This window comes from Amblyomma mixtum, chromosome 2, assembly GCF_055824585.1.
Source record: "Amblyomma mixtum isolate Tamu chromosome 2, ASM5582458v1, whole genome shotgun sequence".
Classification (NCBI taxonomy): Eukaryota; Metazoa; Arthropoda; class Arachnida; order Ixodida; family Ixodidae; genus Amblyomma; species Amblyomma mixtum.
In genome coordinates this window covers 38,209,890-38,224,450 of record NC_143013.1, presented here as the reverse complement: position 1 = coordinate 38,224,450, position 14,561 = coordinate 38,209,890, and the positions used below count along the sequence as shown (strand labels likewise).

General features: G+C 47.7%; 1 protein-coding gene across 1 annotated transcript in view; it reads right to left on the bottom strand.

Moving 5' to 3' along the window:
* Window positions 1-2,110: 2,110 nt before the first annotated feature.
* Window positions 2,111-14,561, bottom strand: part of LOC149359019 (leucine-rich repeat neuronal protein 1-like) — an 81,829-nt gene continuing 69,378 nt past the window's right edge. The window contains exon 2 of the mRNA XM_089571193.1: window positions 2,111-7,475. Within this exon, the coding sequence (XP_089427319.1) occupies window positions 5,163-7,337 (2,175 nt within the window). The 5' untranslated portion in view covers window positions 7,338-7,475 and the 3' untranslated portion in view covers window positions 2,111-5,162. The remainder of the gene's footprint in view (window positions 7,476-14,561) is intronic.

The following is a 14,561-nucleotide window of genomic DNA, read 5'->3' as shown; positions in this document are numbered from 1 at the left end:
ATTCGTGCCAAAATTGTGACGCAATCTTTTCTTGCACAGCGTTCCCGGTGGTGTAATGCGATTTCTCGTTGCATATTGTTTACATGGGCTAGTCAAGTTGCAGGCTAACTTGCGACAGGGATTCGAACCGAATACATATGAACCTTCACATGTATGCCTTCTCATACTTTGTATGTACCTATTCCCTTAAGGCGCGGTTGAGGTGTCCACCGAGATGTGACAGTTACTGCGCCATTGACTTTCCTGAAAAAAACAATTTTCGTACGAAAAGTATAATGCAACAGTTCGTCACACAGCGTTTCGGGTATTGTCATACGCGCATGCGTGTGTGTGTGAGTGGGTTTAAATGCTTCGTGTAAGAGTACTGCTTTCGCATTCAAACACTTAAGCAGTCTTAAGTGTGTGGGCCGAATTTTGTTTTTGGAAAAAATGATTGACATCATATTTCATGACCAACAAAGCAATACGAAATACTAACTGATCCTATTTGGAGATAAGAATATTGCTCTTTCGCTTTGCGATTCCGAAAGCAGGGTCGAACTCTCCAGCAGCAGCGGGAGCAATAGAAAACGAGAAGAAAGCGTGGTTTCTCTCTTGTATGGGCGAACACCCTGTGTGTGGAATTCTGTGACAAGCACACCGGCAGGAAACAGCTGTCCACTGGTGTCACATGCACTGAGGACGCAGTTTCTATGCCTGCAGGCTAAGATTACGCCACCTGTTCAAACTCTCCTAACCCACTTCCTTTTCGACCGGTCAACTCGGTACTTTATTATATGGGCTGGCAGGTTTATTACTCTGAAGGCACAATCACACTAGTGTGGAGCTGGATTGATTCGAAGTCGCGGGACTTCGGCTGCAATATATTATACAAAACCTGAAAGAGGCATAATGCAACGCTATTGCGAGGTATTTCACAACTTGCTCAAGCGGCCCCAAATTGCAGCAGGGCCGCCATTTAGCAATAGGTACGAGGTCACAGTGAAGTCAAGCTTATCATTAATATACATATTCAGAAATGTACGTAGTACGTATACATGTACATCAGTTTTTGTGACTGCAAGATGCAAATATTCTGTTAGCCCACATCTCACATACTCCACAAAAGCTTGCAGCCCTACGTCGGCGCTCTTGTCACACTATAGGATAAAAGCGTGAAAAGTCCTCAGTGCAGGACCGCCAAATCCGTACTTGCCAGGTGCAGCGTCGTTCACAAATAATTGCCTTCAGAAATCTCGCACAGCTGATAAGGTGAAACAGTTTTTCTCCTCGCCTTTTTCCTTTGATGAAACAACTTAATGAGCGAGAAAAATGGCGGTATCAAGCGCACAAAATTCTGCCCTCCTGCCTGATGTAGAAGTGTCTCCGTGCACAGGCTCTTTAAGAAGCAAGGCACTTTAACTTGTGAACTGTCAAAAATTTCGCAGAAATATAAGGCAGTGTAGGCAGGAATGCGTTCACCATGTCTCTTCGAGAAAAAATTAATCTTTGGATGCTTTGTAAGAAGCAGGTTTTGGTACAGTACGGGCGTATGAAGATTTCCGCACAACGGGCGCAGGTTACGAGACCGTTCTGAAAATCGCCAATGGAATTATAGTGCATAAACGCTGTTGAGGACGTGTGAAGGACTTTCACGCCTTGCAGGAACTGCCAGCATTCTCGGCGCATGCGCATGTGTTATGCCGCATTCTTCAGGAACCTAAACTGAACCATCGCATCAAGAGCTTTGAGTATATTAGCTTTGAGTGGCAGAGTTCTGGCCTCTTGAGATCTTGCTAGGTATGGGCAATTGAAGACCACCGGTAGAGACTCTTTGTCCTGCAGCGGCTGCAACTGAGTCTTGGGGTTGAGTGTTATCAGAACTTGTTGTTGGCTGTACGATTGGCTGTATCGATTGTGCGTGATTGGCTGTATCGCTTCAGAATGGGCGGTGTTTTGAAGCGTGGATGACGAAACGCCCAAGAAAAACATGCACTGGCGCTCTCGTAAACAATCTCTGCTGTTTTCTTCCTTTTGGGTTGCATAGCATATTAATTAATAAGGAAGCCACAATACCAGGATTTGAATTATCATCAACACTTTATTACTGAAGCATTCAGCTTTTAACCAACTTTATCGAAGTATAGATGGACATTTTTTTTTCCAGTGGGAAAAAACGACTAAGTTTTCAGAGTGTTGTTGTGTGAGTTCAATAGATATCTTTCTTGGAGGCAGTTTTGTTTCATACTGAACCACAAATACCTTAGTGTGTAAACAAAAACTGCAATGTAGAACGCTTTGAGAAAAAGAGAATGGGGGCAATGAGTAATGGTTTCAACTCGACAGCCTCTTTGTCTGACTTGTATGCTAGCTGCATACGTCTTTATGAGTAAATAATTCTTAAAGGGACGCTGAAAATAATTTTATAAACGGACCCTTTGTGTTCTCACGCATGAACAAAACCTTGATAACCCCTAAGTGCACATGTTTTCATTCCTTTTGTTCTTACATCACTTGTGACGTCATCTGTGACATGATAATAGAAACCATTTAGGCCGTGATTCGGGTGGTAATACTTGTGATAGAATCGCTTTCAACAGCGTGTTAGCAGCACAAGGACAGAGCATAAAAAGACACGAAGACCAGCGAGCGCTGAACTTTGACATTAATTCGGAGAATTGTCAAACCACTGCACGTGTGCCCGCAGAGACAAAAGGAATGATTTGGAAATTCTCCGAATTAATATTGAAGTTCAGCGCTTGTTTATCTTCTTGTCTTTTTGTTCTCTGTCCTGTCCTCGTCCTGCTACGCGCTGCTAAAAACAATGCAACACCAACTAGCCCGGCAGGTGGTCCTGTTGTGACGGAAGGCGTGTGCATGGGCTGAATTAATGACTATGAATCAGTGAATGCCGGTGCCGCTAGTTGAAGGGTCACTGTGGACCACTCCATCCAGTTTTTTGGTCTTATTAAAAATGAACTTCTCTGCCTTTGTGCCTCTGTTGACGGCCGTTCGCAAGCAAAATATGAATTTTTTCGCCGAGGAAATTAGGCTTAAGAACACAAGGTTTATTTCCCACCTCTCGATTCAAACTGGTGACGTATATGTTCGGAGAGAAATGCACCGCTGTCAATGGAGTTAGTTTTCGAAAACGGCGTGAGCTGGCGATACCGTGTTGCAGTTCGTGGTATTTTTAAGCTTTAAAAAGCTCCGATTTCCGCACAAGTAACTGTTTAATTCGATAAAGCACGCTAATGTGTCGTTATATAGAAAAACTTGAATTCGCATACAGTGTTCTATTTAAGGTAGCGTGCTCAATATAAATTGACCAAATAAACATGAGATGTATATTACACTGTCGGAGGACTACCCTACGCAGACAATGTAGGAATTTCCAAGGAATTTTCCTCACTTTTGCGCTTTCTGAATGAATGAAAACCCTGGTCAACGACTTTGATTTTTTTTGTATTCTATAAACTTTTTAACCGACTTAAATCTAATAATAAAATTGACTTCAGTGTCCCTTTAAGATTGGAAGTGCCAAATATACTTTAAAAAGGTCTGCTCCGCGAGGCATACGTAAAGGCTAGGCATTGCGAGCGCAGACTGAGATCCAAATTTTGCATTATTAGTTACCTCCCTGTATTGCAGTGTTTGAGCACAATGACAATTCAAGGTTTCTTTATTCGACGTGTATCCAAAGCTGGCGTGAGATTAAGCAGTATCGAAAGTGTGAAGTTACGTCCATGGAGCTTCGTGTCTGTCTGTTCTGAAGGAAACTAAAAACGGACTCCACTTCACTTGCGATACAGCTTGAGCGATGCAGAACGACCAGTATATATAGTTAGCGCAAGCACGAAGTTCACTTCCAAGCTTCGTGTCTGCACCTTCTAAGAGCGGCCCACGCTTCGCTGGTGCTCTATCGCTGGCGATGGGAGTCACGAACTAGATCGAGTTTCTACTTTGGAAACCACGATTTGTTTTATCATCTCAAAAGAACCCTTTTTTTTCGGACGCGTGTGCTCGCGCTCGTGTCTGTGTGTTTTCCCGAAAACAGTACGTATATATTTGTTAAGAAAAAAGAAACAACCGTTAACGTTATATTACAAGCTACAAAGATGTTTAGCACAAGTACCGGCAGTACGTAGGCGTGCGCATGCTCAGCTATTCACATTGTGCCGCAACGCAGTGCCCTCCCTCTGTTGTCTCCCACTCGAAAGCCAAAGCCCGTGCACGAAGAAGCTAAAGTTTACAAGCGCATGCTCCGTTACAATGGTAATGATTGAGGCGTCACCTACACGCACAAATGAAAACAAAAAAGGAACGATAAACTCGCAAAGCAAGGGATGCTACGGTGAGCTTACGTGTCGGAGATGCGATACTTTGCTTTTAGATGATGTCGTTGAGTCCTTTCTGCCACCTGCAGGCGCATTTTGCTCTTTTGTGTGCACCACGAGAAACTTGTAGTCTAGTCGAACGCGTTACCTGTCTGCGCTGCGAACCATTTCGCTCTCGCAAGAACTTGAGGTCGCCTGACAAACGGCTCTGAGCACAAGAACCCTCATACTGCCACTATGTTTCTGAACCCACTAAAATTTCTTTCCCGCCTGTAATGACTGACGAGTTTTTAACCTCAGGAGTACTCGTCTTGCCGGGACTGTCGAGTTAGCATTAAAAAGTTGCCCAGAATACTTATTAGCAACCCAAGAATTCTGACAGCGCAACGTCCCTTACCTGTGCATGTGGAACACGCTTGACACGAAATGCGTAGCTTTTCATTTCAAGACCTATCCCCACTACTTTCAACATGGCTCCCAGTTTTTTACTGGTTTTGATAACGGTTCCAATCACTGGAAAGCCCATTCTGAGTCTCGCGCCGGAAAACTATCATCACAAATCACTTGGCTGGCTGCAAAGTGAGCAGTTGTTTCAATAGCCCCGTCTTTTACAAGCTTTCTGTGGCTCGCGCATAGTGTACTCAGTTTGAAACGTTCGTGCGCTTGTGCTGTTAAACTTGAGCCTTAATTGTGTACTGGGCTCCCCACGGTTCCCGGACGGCGCTACACAAACTCGTTGCGACTCTTTTCGTGCCTCTGCCCCCAAAGGCTCAACGGGCGCGTCGAGCGTTCGCCAGGCGACAGTCGTACGCCTTGCTGGCGCAAAACGACGCGCAGTGCGGGCCCTCATGAGCCTACGTTGGCCATGAGTGGACTGTACAGACTCTCGAGCGGCACGACCTGCGAAGCGGTATTGCTGACGAGCGATTTCTGCGGCGTCTCGTACTGCCTGTGCTTGTAGCGGCGCGCCGCCATCGTAGCCCCGCACAGCACGAGGATGGCGGTGGACACAATGCCCAACACAACGGCCACGGCCACGTTGCTAGTGTAGTGGATGCCCTGGAGCATGAAGCTAGCGTCCCTAGTTCGGGCGCGTGTGCACGATATTTGGATGTGCGCGTCACCTTCATCGTCCTTTACGGCGATGCAAAACACGTAGCTGGTCTCCGGCTGGAGGTTGTTGATCGTGTACGACCTGTAGAAGCGGCTCACAGTCACGGACTCGAAGCGTCCTTCTTCGTCGCGGCTCACTGACTTCGGACTCGCGCCGACCAGCGAGTCCTTGCCGTCGTCCGGTTTGTACTGGATCTCGTATTGGGGGAAACTGTTGCGCGCCGTGCCGTTCCACACCACTGTCACGGACGTGGAGAGGATGCCTTGCGGGAAGATGTGGATGTCGATGTTCTCGACGACGAGATCGACCACCTTGACCACGCGTCCGTGCCTGTTCTCAGCGATGCACGTGTAAGCTCCCACGTCGACCGGCCTTAGGTGGTAGATGGTGATGCTGCCGGGAGGCTTGAACTGGACGTGGACGTCGTTGCCGGTGTCGTTGCAGACGCGTCCGTTGGGGAGCAGCCAGCGGACTTTGGGCGGCGGGAGGCCGAGGGCGTAGCACTGAAACACCTGGGCGTCACCGATCTTTCGCTGCACCGTGCTGTTGACGGTTCCGACGAGGAAGGGTGGGCACTCGGTCGGCATCTCGGCCAGGGATATGTTGAGGAGGCCGCGGCCGACCATGGGGGCCGGCTTGTGGCAGGCCAGTTCCTCGGGTTGCATAAAGCGAACGGACGTGTTTGATAGGGCTGACACGGCCTCTACCACCCAGCGGACGTTGCAGTCGCACAGGAGCGGGTTGCCGTGCAGAGAAACGTTCAGAGGGGCAGACAAGTTGCGGAAGAGCTCTTCGTTGAGCGCCGAGATGTTGTTGCGATGCAGGAGCAGCTGGCTAAGGGACGGAACGTTGACGAAGGCCTGCGCGTCCACGTACTGCAGCCTGGCGTTGTCGTGCAGACGCAGGATCTCCAGTCGCGGCAGGTCCCGGAATGCGCCTCTTTCAATCACTGTCAGGGTCGGCACGTGGTCCGCTAACAGCTCGACGATAGGCAGGCCGACGAAGTTACCCGACCGGAACCCCGTAAACGGATTGCTTCCAACGTGAAGCGTGTGCAGGCCATGCAGCTTCTGCAGAGCCGAGGCGGGCACCCGCGTCAGTTGGTTGCTGTCCAGGTGCAACGTGGTGAGATTGTCCAAGCCCAGGAAAGCCTGATCGCTGAGGCCTCGGATGCGGTTGTGAGCGAGCGACAGGTAGCGCAGCCGGTGCAGCAGTAAGAATACGCGAGGGTATACGTAGGAGATGTGATTGTGCGACAGGGACAGACTCTCTAGAGCAAGCAGGTCCTGGAACCATTCGGGATAGATGGAGGGCAGGTGGTTTCGGTCCACCGTCAGCACTCGCAACTGGCGCATGCCGTCGAACACGCGCTCTTCGATGAACTTGATTTGCACACTGTTCATGAGGAGCGTCTCCAAGTGCACAATTCCCCGGAACACGCCGTTGAAGAGAGTTTTGAATTCGTTATGCGATAGATCTAAGAACTTAAGCCTGCTGATGTTGTGGAAGATGATGCCGCGGCCGAGCTGCTTGATATGATTACGCGAGAGGTCCAGCTCCACCAGATTCCGCAGCGTCGGTATTTGGTTATGCAGGTCCGTCAGCTGGTTGCTGTTCAGCAGAAGCGCTTGCGTGTCAGGTGGCAGGCCGACCGGCACGGTCCTCAGTCCACGCCCGGAGCAGTTGGCTGTCCGCAGGTTGAGACCCATGTTCATCGAGGGCTCCACGCTGCACTTGCACACCACCGGACACTGCACATCCCACGCGGCGTCACCCGTTGCGTTGTGGCACAGCGCGTAACCGCACGAGAGTAGAAAAACCACCAGCTGGTCCAGCCTGGCGAGTGCCTTCTTGGCCTGCGGCGCCGGCACTGCCGTCGTGATGAATGAGGAGCTTGGACGGTTCATGCTGCGTCACGGGGGATCCAGGCGACCTGGGCTCGCCCATATGATTCAGGTGTGCGGCTTGGAGGCTTGCCAGCGGTAACCGTCTGGTGTTGGCCAAGCGGTTGCCGGCCACCTCATGGTGTCATCCAGGAAGTTCATCTACGCAAAGCAGAGGGAGAACAGAACATGAGCACTGAGCAGAAAGTGATGCCACCTTGCAAGTGGACGTCCGCGCGAGAACTAAAATGCGCGCGAAGTAGATTCAGTCGCACATATTCTTGCATTATTTGTCACTGGTAATATGTTTAGGGGAATCCTCCAATGTGTAGTAGATTTGTAATAACGGAGTAATTACTCATTGGCGTCAATTCGCTCTCACCCTACCACAACCTTACCGTTCTGGTTAGCTCGGTACTCGAAGAGCTACGGCTCCAGAGAAATGGTGGTCCTGCGATCTAACACGTGACCAAGACGAATTCTTTAACTACGAAGTTTCTGAGAAAGCCGTACAGCTTTCCTGTGTAGCCGTATGGCTGCTCTTGGGTGGATGCCAATGAGTAATTACTCCTTTATTATATGTCCTTGCATGACTCGTCCTAAAATCGCCTCGGATTAACTTTCTTTTGAGGTGATCTTTCCCAATTTACCTTGTATCACGAACCAACTGTCCCAAAAAGCTGCGCTTGAATCACCTATATTCGTGTCACACCATTTTGTGTCTTTCATATCACCACGAAAGGCTTCACGGGGAAAGAGCAATTTACGGTCCTGTCGTTCACAGTACCGTACCTTCCAATTTTCTAGATATATACTAAAGGTGTTTTTAACCGAAGTCTAGACGGCTGTTTTCATTTTACCGCACCCCTTAATACGCACGAGTAAGCACACAGATTCACATTCAAATATAAAGAAGTGAGGCAGCCAAAGAGGCAGTAATATAACACACCACGACGTTCTTTAACCCGCCTGTTTCAAACTTTGTTCGGTAAGTGCCAAGCGGGCGGAGTTGAAACGGGGAAGAGGGATTGAGCCGTAGGAAGGTCGCAGAAAGGGGCTTACAGGCGGCTCTTCGTGTCAAAGGAGTTCCAGCGGTGCTTCTAACACCTCCTTGCTTCACCACCCATTTATAACGGCACAGGAACGCACGCAGCAACAAACGCACACGCGCACATACACAGCTAGAAGAGCTAGAGGAAGGACAGGAGCCGCGTCGCTTCGATTGGAAAACCGAGGCCGGTGGCGGAGGAGGAGGAACGTTCTCCCTCCTCGGCGCGGCGTGGAGGTAACACGATTTCATTTTCTCGGCTCTGCTCTTCGGTCTCATTTCGCTTGATGTCGACCGCTCCTAATGTGCGCCTCGGAGCCGCTGCTGCCAGTGGTGTGGGTTGGCGGGGCGCCTTTATTCCTCGCAATCCTTTCTCCCTCCAACTCCTTTCCTTCCCCTGTTTCTCTCTTTTCTCTGTGTTCTCCAACTGGCTTTGTTTCGTTTTTCACCCACCGCCATCTCTCTCTCTTTTTTTTTCGCTCTGTAAACGCTTTTTTCCTTTCCAGCTACGATTCCCCGACTATCGATTCTTTTTGTTCCTTTCATATACCCTTATCAACTTCCTCCCCTCATATCCTTCGTGTCCCGTTTCTTTTTTGCCCTTCCTGTGTGCGTTCAGACAGCGGCTTTATGACGTTTTCAGGAGCTCTCCCGAAGCCTTTCCGGACTGTCTTTTCGCTTTTCTTTATTTTATCTCACCGACCTTCCTTTATTTGTCCTCTCGCGCAGCGTTCAGCAGTCTACATTCTCCCCCCCTCCCCCTTTTTTTTCATTCTTACTCAGCGTTTCAATTCCTATTCCCCTTTTCTCTCCCTTTCTTTCCTTATTCGGTGTTCCCTAGTGCAAGGAGTAGGAGAAGGTGATGGAAGCGCGGCAGGAAGAGGAGGGAGGAAGTTTCATTTACATTAGTTTTTTTTTTCTTCCCCGTATATCTGGATTGCGCGTCTTTTGCTTTTACCGCCCAGCTCATTCGTGGCAATCGGTCATGGTCGGTTGGAGTGTGTGCTTGCGGTCTTCTCACTAACGCCGCTTCATCGGGGCTCATGAATTCCTTGCGCCTATTGGATAAGAGATTGCCCCGCTGTAGGCCTAAGTGTGTGCTTTCGGGATTTGGTCCTATATATTTCCTCCCTTACGCGTCTAAGGGCCCTGCCGTGGCTGCTTCTATTCCCTCCTAATCCACTTCTTTTCCCCTCATTTTATGCTTCTCCACTTGGCTGCTGCTCCCCGTTACGACACACAAGTCGTGTTGACTTTGCTTAGCGTCCTTGTTATATAGCCCCGTCTTTCTCGTCAGCGGCTCCCCGGCCGTGGCAGGTCAAGCGTTGTCAGACGTGGACTGAGTGACGCCATTGTTTAGACCAGATTTCGCAACGAATATTGATGGGTCACTTAATTTTCTCTTCGCCTGTGTTATGAGGTTTGTAAGGAACTGTCGCATAGCCTATTAATTTCCTTAACCACGCGCATGTCGCGCTGTCTTCGTTTTATCCTTTCTGTTTTTCTTCTTTCTATGTGAGACGCGTAAAACTTTCGTGGCGAACCATATCTCGGCTAGCTTGCTTATATATGATCACGTTGAAAAAAAAAAACAAAAACAAAAAAGCCTGTTTGCCACCGGTTTACAAAGGCTTCCGAAGAGCACGCATCAAATATAAGGCGGCTCAGTTTTTCGTTTTTCTTTCTGTCGGAGGAAAAACACTTTGGTGGCTATATAGACTGAAAATTGGAACCGCTGTTTCTTCACATCTGTCCCAGGAGAGGGCAATATACAATGCAAAAATAACAAAAAAAAAAGATGAAAACTTGCATAAGAGAGACGTTGCGCAAGCGAGATTGATCTTTCTGTTCTTCCTCCTCACCTCCGCTACGCGTCGCGGGGGAAACGAAATGATCGCCCGCTGTACACGCGGCGCGAAGAGCGTTGCGAAACGCAGGACATATGGTTATGAAAGTGGATGGTGAGGTGATCCACTCTGAAAGGTGAAACAAAAATAAGTTGGCGCTTGTGGGCTCTGATGTTAGCTGCGACTTTTGCCGCGTTGCGAAGAGTATTGTAAGATCGCGCCTCGTACACGACTACGCTGGCTCTCCCCTTTGTACTGCCCGCGTGGCTCGCGCAGTGCAGCAACAAATGCGGAAGCAATTACCGGCATGGGGAGGACGCCACTTTGGAACGCAGCCGTGACGCCTCGGGCAGAGGGCGCGCATGCGGCGTGGCCTTGCCGTCCCGAAAGGGGTGGTCTCCCTCCCACCGCGACTGATCAAAGGACTGATCCGCTGACTGATAGCGTTGTAGCCATGCGGGGAGGTAGACAAAGGTCTTCCGGTTGGACGCAGCACGAGAGGGTGGCCGCCTTGAGGCAGTTACGCACGTGCATGCACTTAAGATGAAAAGTGCGTTCTCGGGGGGAAGGCGAGGGTGTTGCGTGGAGAGCGTTTTACGAATGTTTTCTTGATTTGTTTATTTATTTATTCGAGCCCTGGTTTCGAGGCTATGCCCAACCCACAGGGCCGTGGCTACTGCGAAATTAAGTAGCGATTGGTTGATCAAAGACTGGGGCGGGTCAAGAGAAATGACCGCCCCAGCGCCTTTGTTTATGTACGTAATAAAAACGGAAGGAAAAGCCAGGTATGGCAGTCCTAAACAGGCTCCGTGCTTCGCACGTACGGAAAACTTCTAGGCTCTAACCGAGACCGCCGGTCGATGAGTAAGATTTTGCGAAGTCGCATCTCTGTGTGAGATAAGTCCCAACCAGGCTCCGTGCTTAGCACGTAAGGAAAACTTCTAGGCTCTAACCGAGACCGCCGGTCGATGAGTAAGATTTTCCCGAAGTTGTATCTCTGTGTGAGATAGTATCTCTGTGTGAGATAAGTGCCTTCTAAGTTGCAGTACTTGAACGTCTGTGTGACTTCACGCTTCTGCAACTGAGTTTGCCTTGTATATACTCTGTAAATATAATTTCCCTTTCGTACCTTCTGCTTCTGGACTCCTGTGCTTCAAAACACCACCGAACAACTCACGTTTGGAGGAGGCTGAACTCCCCCGAAGAAAAGCAAACGAACCTGAAGAAGGAAGAGAATTTACTAGTATCATTCTGTCTCCAGTGATCTGCCACATAATTCACCATGTGAGAAACTGTCTCGATGGTCGGAGTTGCGATAACTGTCGCTAATAGAAGCGGCTGAGTGAAAAGGCAAGTATACGTATATCAGGTGAGCGAACAGGGTGAAATAGGAGAGACTGGGAATATTTTTGGAAAAAAGATGCGGCTAGCTGCCGGCGGCATTATGTGGCGGGCTAGTAGTAAGTCCTCGCTTGCTACGTGAGCTTAGGCTGATGTATTACTCACTACCGCGATTACTTAGCGTTGGTGTACCGGCCATGTGACACATCGCTTTTACGTAACAGAGCTTCCGCCAATTAGGCCGCTGGTTGCTTCACAAGAAATAATGTACTGACGCCTTAGAGAGAATTCTGCGTGCCTTCGGAACTTTCTGGTGGCAAATGTTGAGCACGCGACATGTGAAACCGCGCGTAACTTTCGGCATCACCTTTCGTGTGTGACTTGTTAAAGAATGTACCGCAGTTCTATATGTGCTAGTAGAAAGGCTTGGCGACATCACACCATCTGTTTACCCCTCCCTTCTCCGAAACCCTGCTGCTTGTGCTCTTCTCCTTCAAATGGTTCACCTCATAAGTAGTACAATTCCAAATTATTCACGCTGACTTCTGTCTTTCCTCTAATCCCTCTTCCCCAAGCTTTGCACAGCGGAGCGCCCCGTGCTCCTTTATTGAGCATAGGTGGCTTTGTCGCGGCGTGACTGTGACTGTGACTACGTACTTGACTGTGTGACTGCGACTCTGTTTTGACTGCGTATCTGTGACTGTGTCCTTGACTGAGTGACTGTGACTTCGGTTTTTTTTTTTCTTTTGTCTTGATTATGTTTTTATTTTTTCTGATTTTTATTATGTGGCCGGCGCTCAGTGCTTTCTTTGACTGTTACGGTGACAATGACTTTGCAGTGACTTCGGTTTTCTCTTTTTTTTATTACTATTATTTATTTCGCGGACTGCACGCTGTGCTTTGGCTATCTGCCTGCGTCTAACTTATTATGACGAGACTTTTGTTTTCTTTTCTTATGAGTTTTTTTTTTAATGCTCTGTTTTTCGCTTAATTTTTTTTTCTCTCTTCTTTGGAACATTTAGTTATTCTTCATTTATTTTGAATTGGCGTTAAGCCTGGCAAAGCATTGCTGGTCCAGGCATCCTCTCTCTTTCTTTTATGTTTTTTTACCTCTTTTTGAGAGGACCAATAAAAAGGGTAAAAAGGGTATTGTCAGGCGTATGTACCGGTGGCAGTAGTGATTTGTTTTAGAATGGAGACAGTCTTGTCTTTCAAGCGTTACTGCTCTGCAACGTATAAAATATAAATGCTTCAGAAAGCAGCATCTAGAGGGGAACTTTTTATAGAATATTTAAACGAAACCGGGGGAAATTTTATCGTTTTAAATTCAGCATAACATAAGGTCATAGCCGTGTATGCTCCGCTTTAAAGATTTATGCATCATTTAGAAAGCGTACATTCTACGTCTGTGTAACTGAAACTGAAGTTTTAAAATGAAGTGTACCTGGTCGGAGAAAAAAAAAATCACACATGATAAATGCAATGCATGCTGCCGACAATGCGATAGCAACAGTTTCCCTCCCGAACGACGCAACCGCTGGCGGGTTCAGACCATGCGAGTGTGACGTGATCCAGTTTATCAGTCGCCGTGATACATGCCTAACCACGGCTCTACTCTCCCAATCCAATGCAGCAAGCATTGCGACATGCCCCGTAGCCCCCTTTCCATCATCCCCACCCCTTAAGCTTATTGGCGACCGCGGTGTCTCTCTTGCCACCCACCCTCTCTTTCCCTTGCCTCTCCCACTTTTCCTCTTTATCCTCTCCCCTGAGAGCGGAAAGGGCATTTCATTTTGTCTAGTGCGAACCGAGGCTTGACACTCCAATGTCAGCGCCGGATACTTTTTTTGATAATGAACGTTTTGACTCTAGTGCATTAAAAATGTGCTTCTTCTAGTCACCTGGTAAAGTTATTAATATATATTTATTTTATGATAATTTTTAAAGTATGAGGCTATCAGATATTAAAATATTAGCCATTTGAAACGTGAAAAATTTTGGTCAGAATGGTTAAAGCCGTGACAAAGTCTATTCAATTGCATCATTTTTTAAAAGGCAGTTGGGTATAAATCAAATGTAAAAACTAACACGGATCAACGAAAAACAACGCCTCTTCTCGTTTCTGTGGCCCTGACTAGGCGTTAATACTTGTAAGCAATTTTTGCACGCCGTAACTGCGCGTAATCACTGAGGTGCTCTGCGGGGCCTGCTCGAGTTTTTAAATGAGATATGCCTCCACTCGGGGCTACGGAGGGGGGGGGGGGGGGGGGGGGGGGGGCTTTCCTGATTATGCGACATGTCACGATCGGCTACACTCACCCTCCTTCTTAGGAACCCCTATTTGCTATGTACGCTTCCTGATTTATCTTCTTCTTCCTTGGATTTTAACGCTTCACAAAACTTCGGTGCCTAAGCCCTTAAATCTGTAATCAATAAATTGCTCTATCAAACTCAAAAAGTAACTTAAAAATGAGCAAAAATACTTCTTCGGCACGTTAGATAAGAACTAGGAATTTAAGGGGAGTAGAGGATTTTACCGTGTAATTCAGTATGTTATTAAACTTCATTTTCACATTACATGAATAGCATATAAGCGTTCTCGTGGAGGTAATCTTGAATCCTACCCAGTTCTAGGCAAATATTTCGAAGCTGCGAATGCACTTTGAGATAACACAATTCAAATTGAAACCTCTCTCTCTCTAGTGCGTCGACCACTGTGCATAGTTCATAAGTTTAAACAAGCAGTAGAAAAAGTATATGTGAGAAGACTCAGACAAGGCTAACGGCCCGTATAGAAAGTGGAAGAAATCAATGCGAAAATGCACGATAGATGAAAACATCCTTACTTTTTTTGTGAATGGTTTTTTTTTTTACAAGGTTAGTACTTTTGCGTAAGAAAAATCCGTTCACTGTCTTTTTCTATGCCAATTCTCCGGCTGCTATTTTTTTAGTTTTTGGTGTCGCAATGTAGATTACGGGTGCCATTTCTGCGTTTTCACTCGGATTTGAATA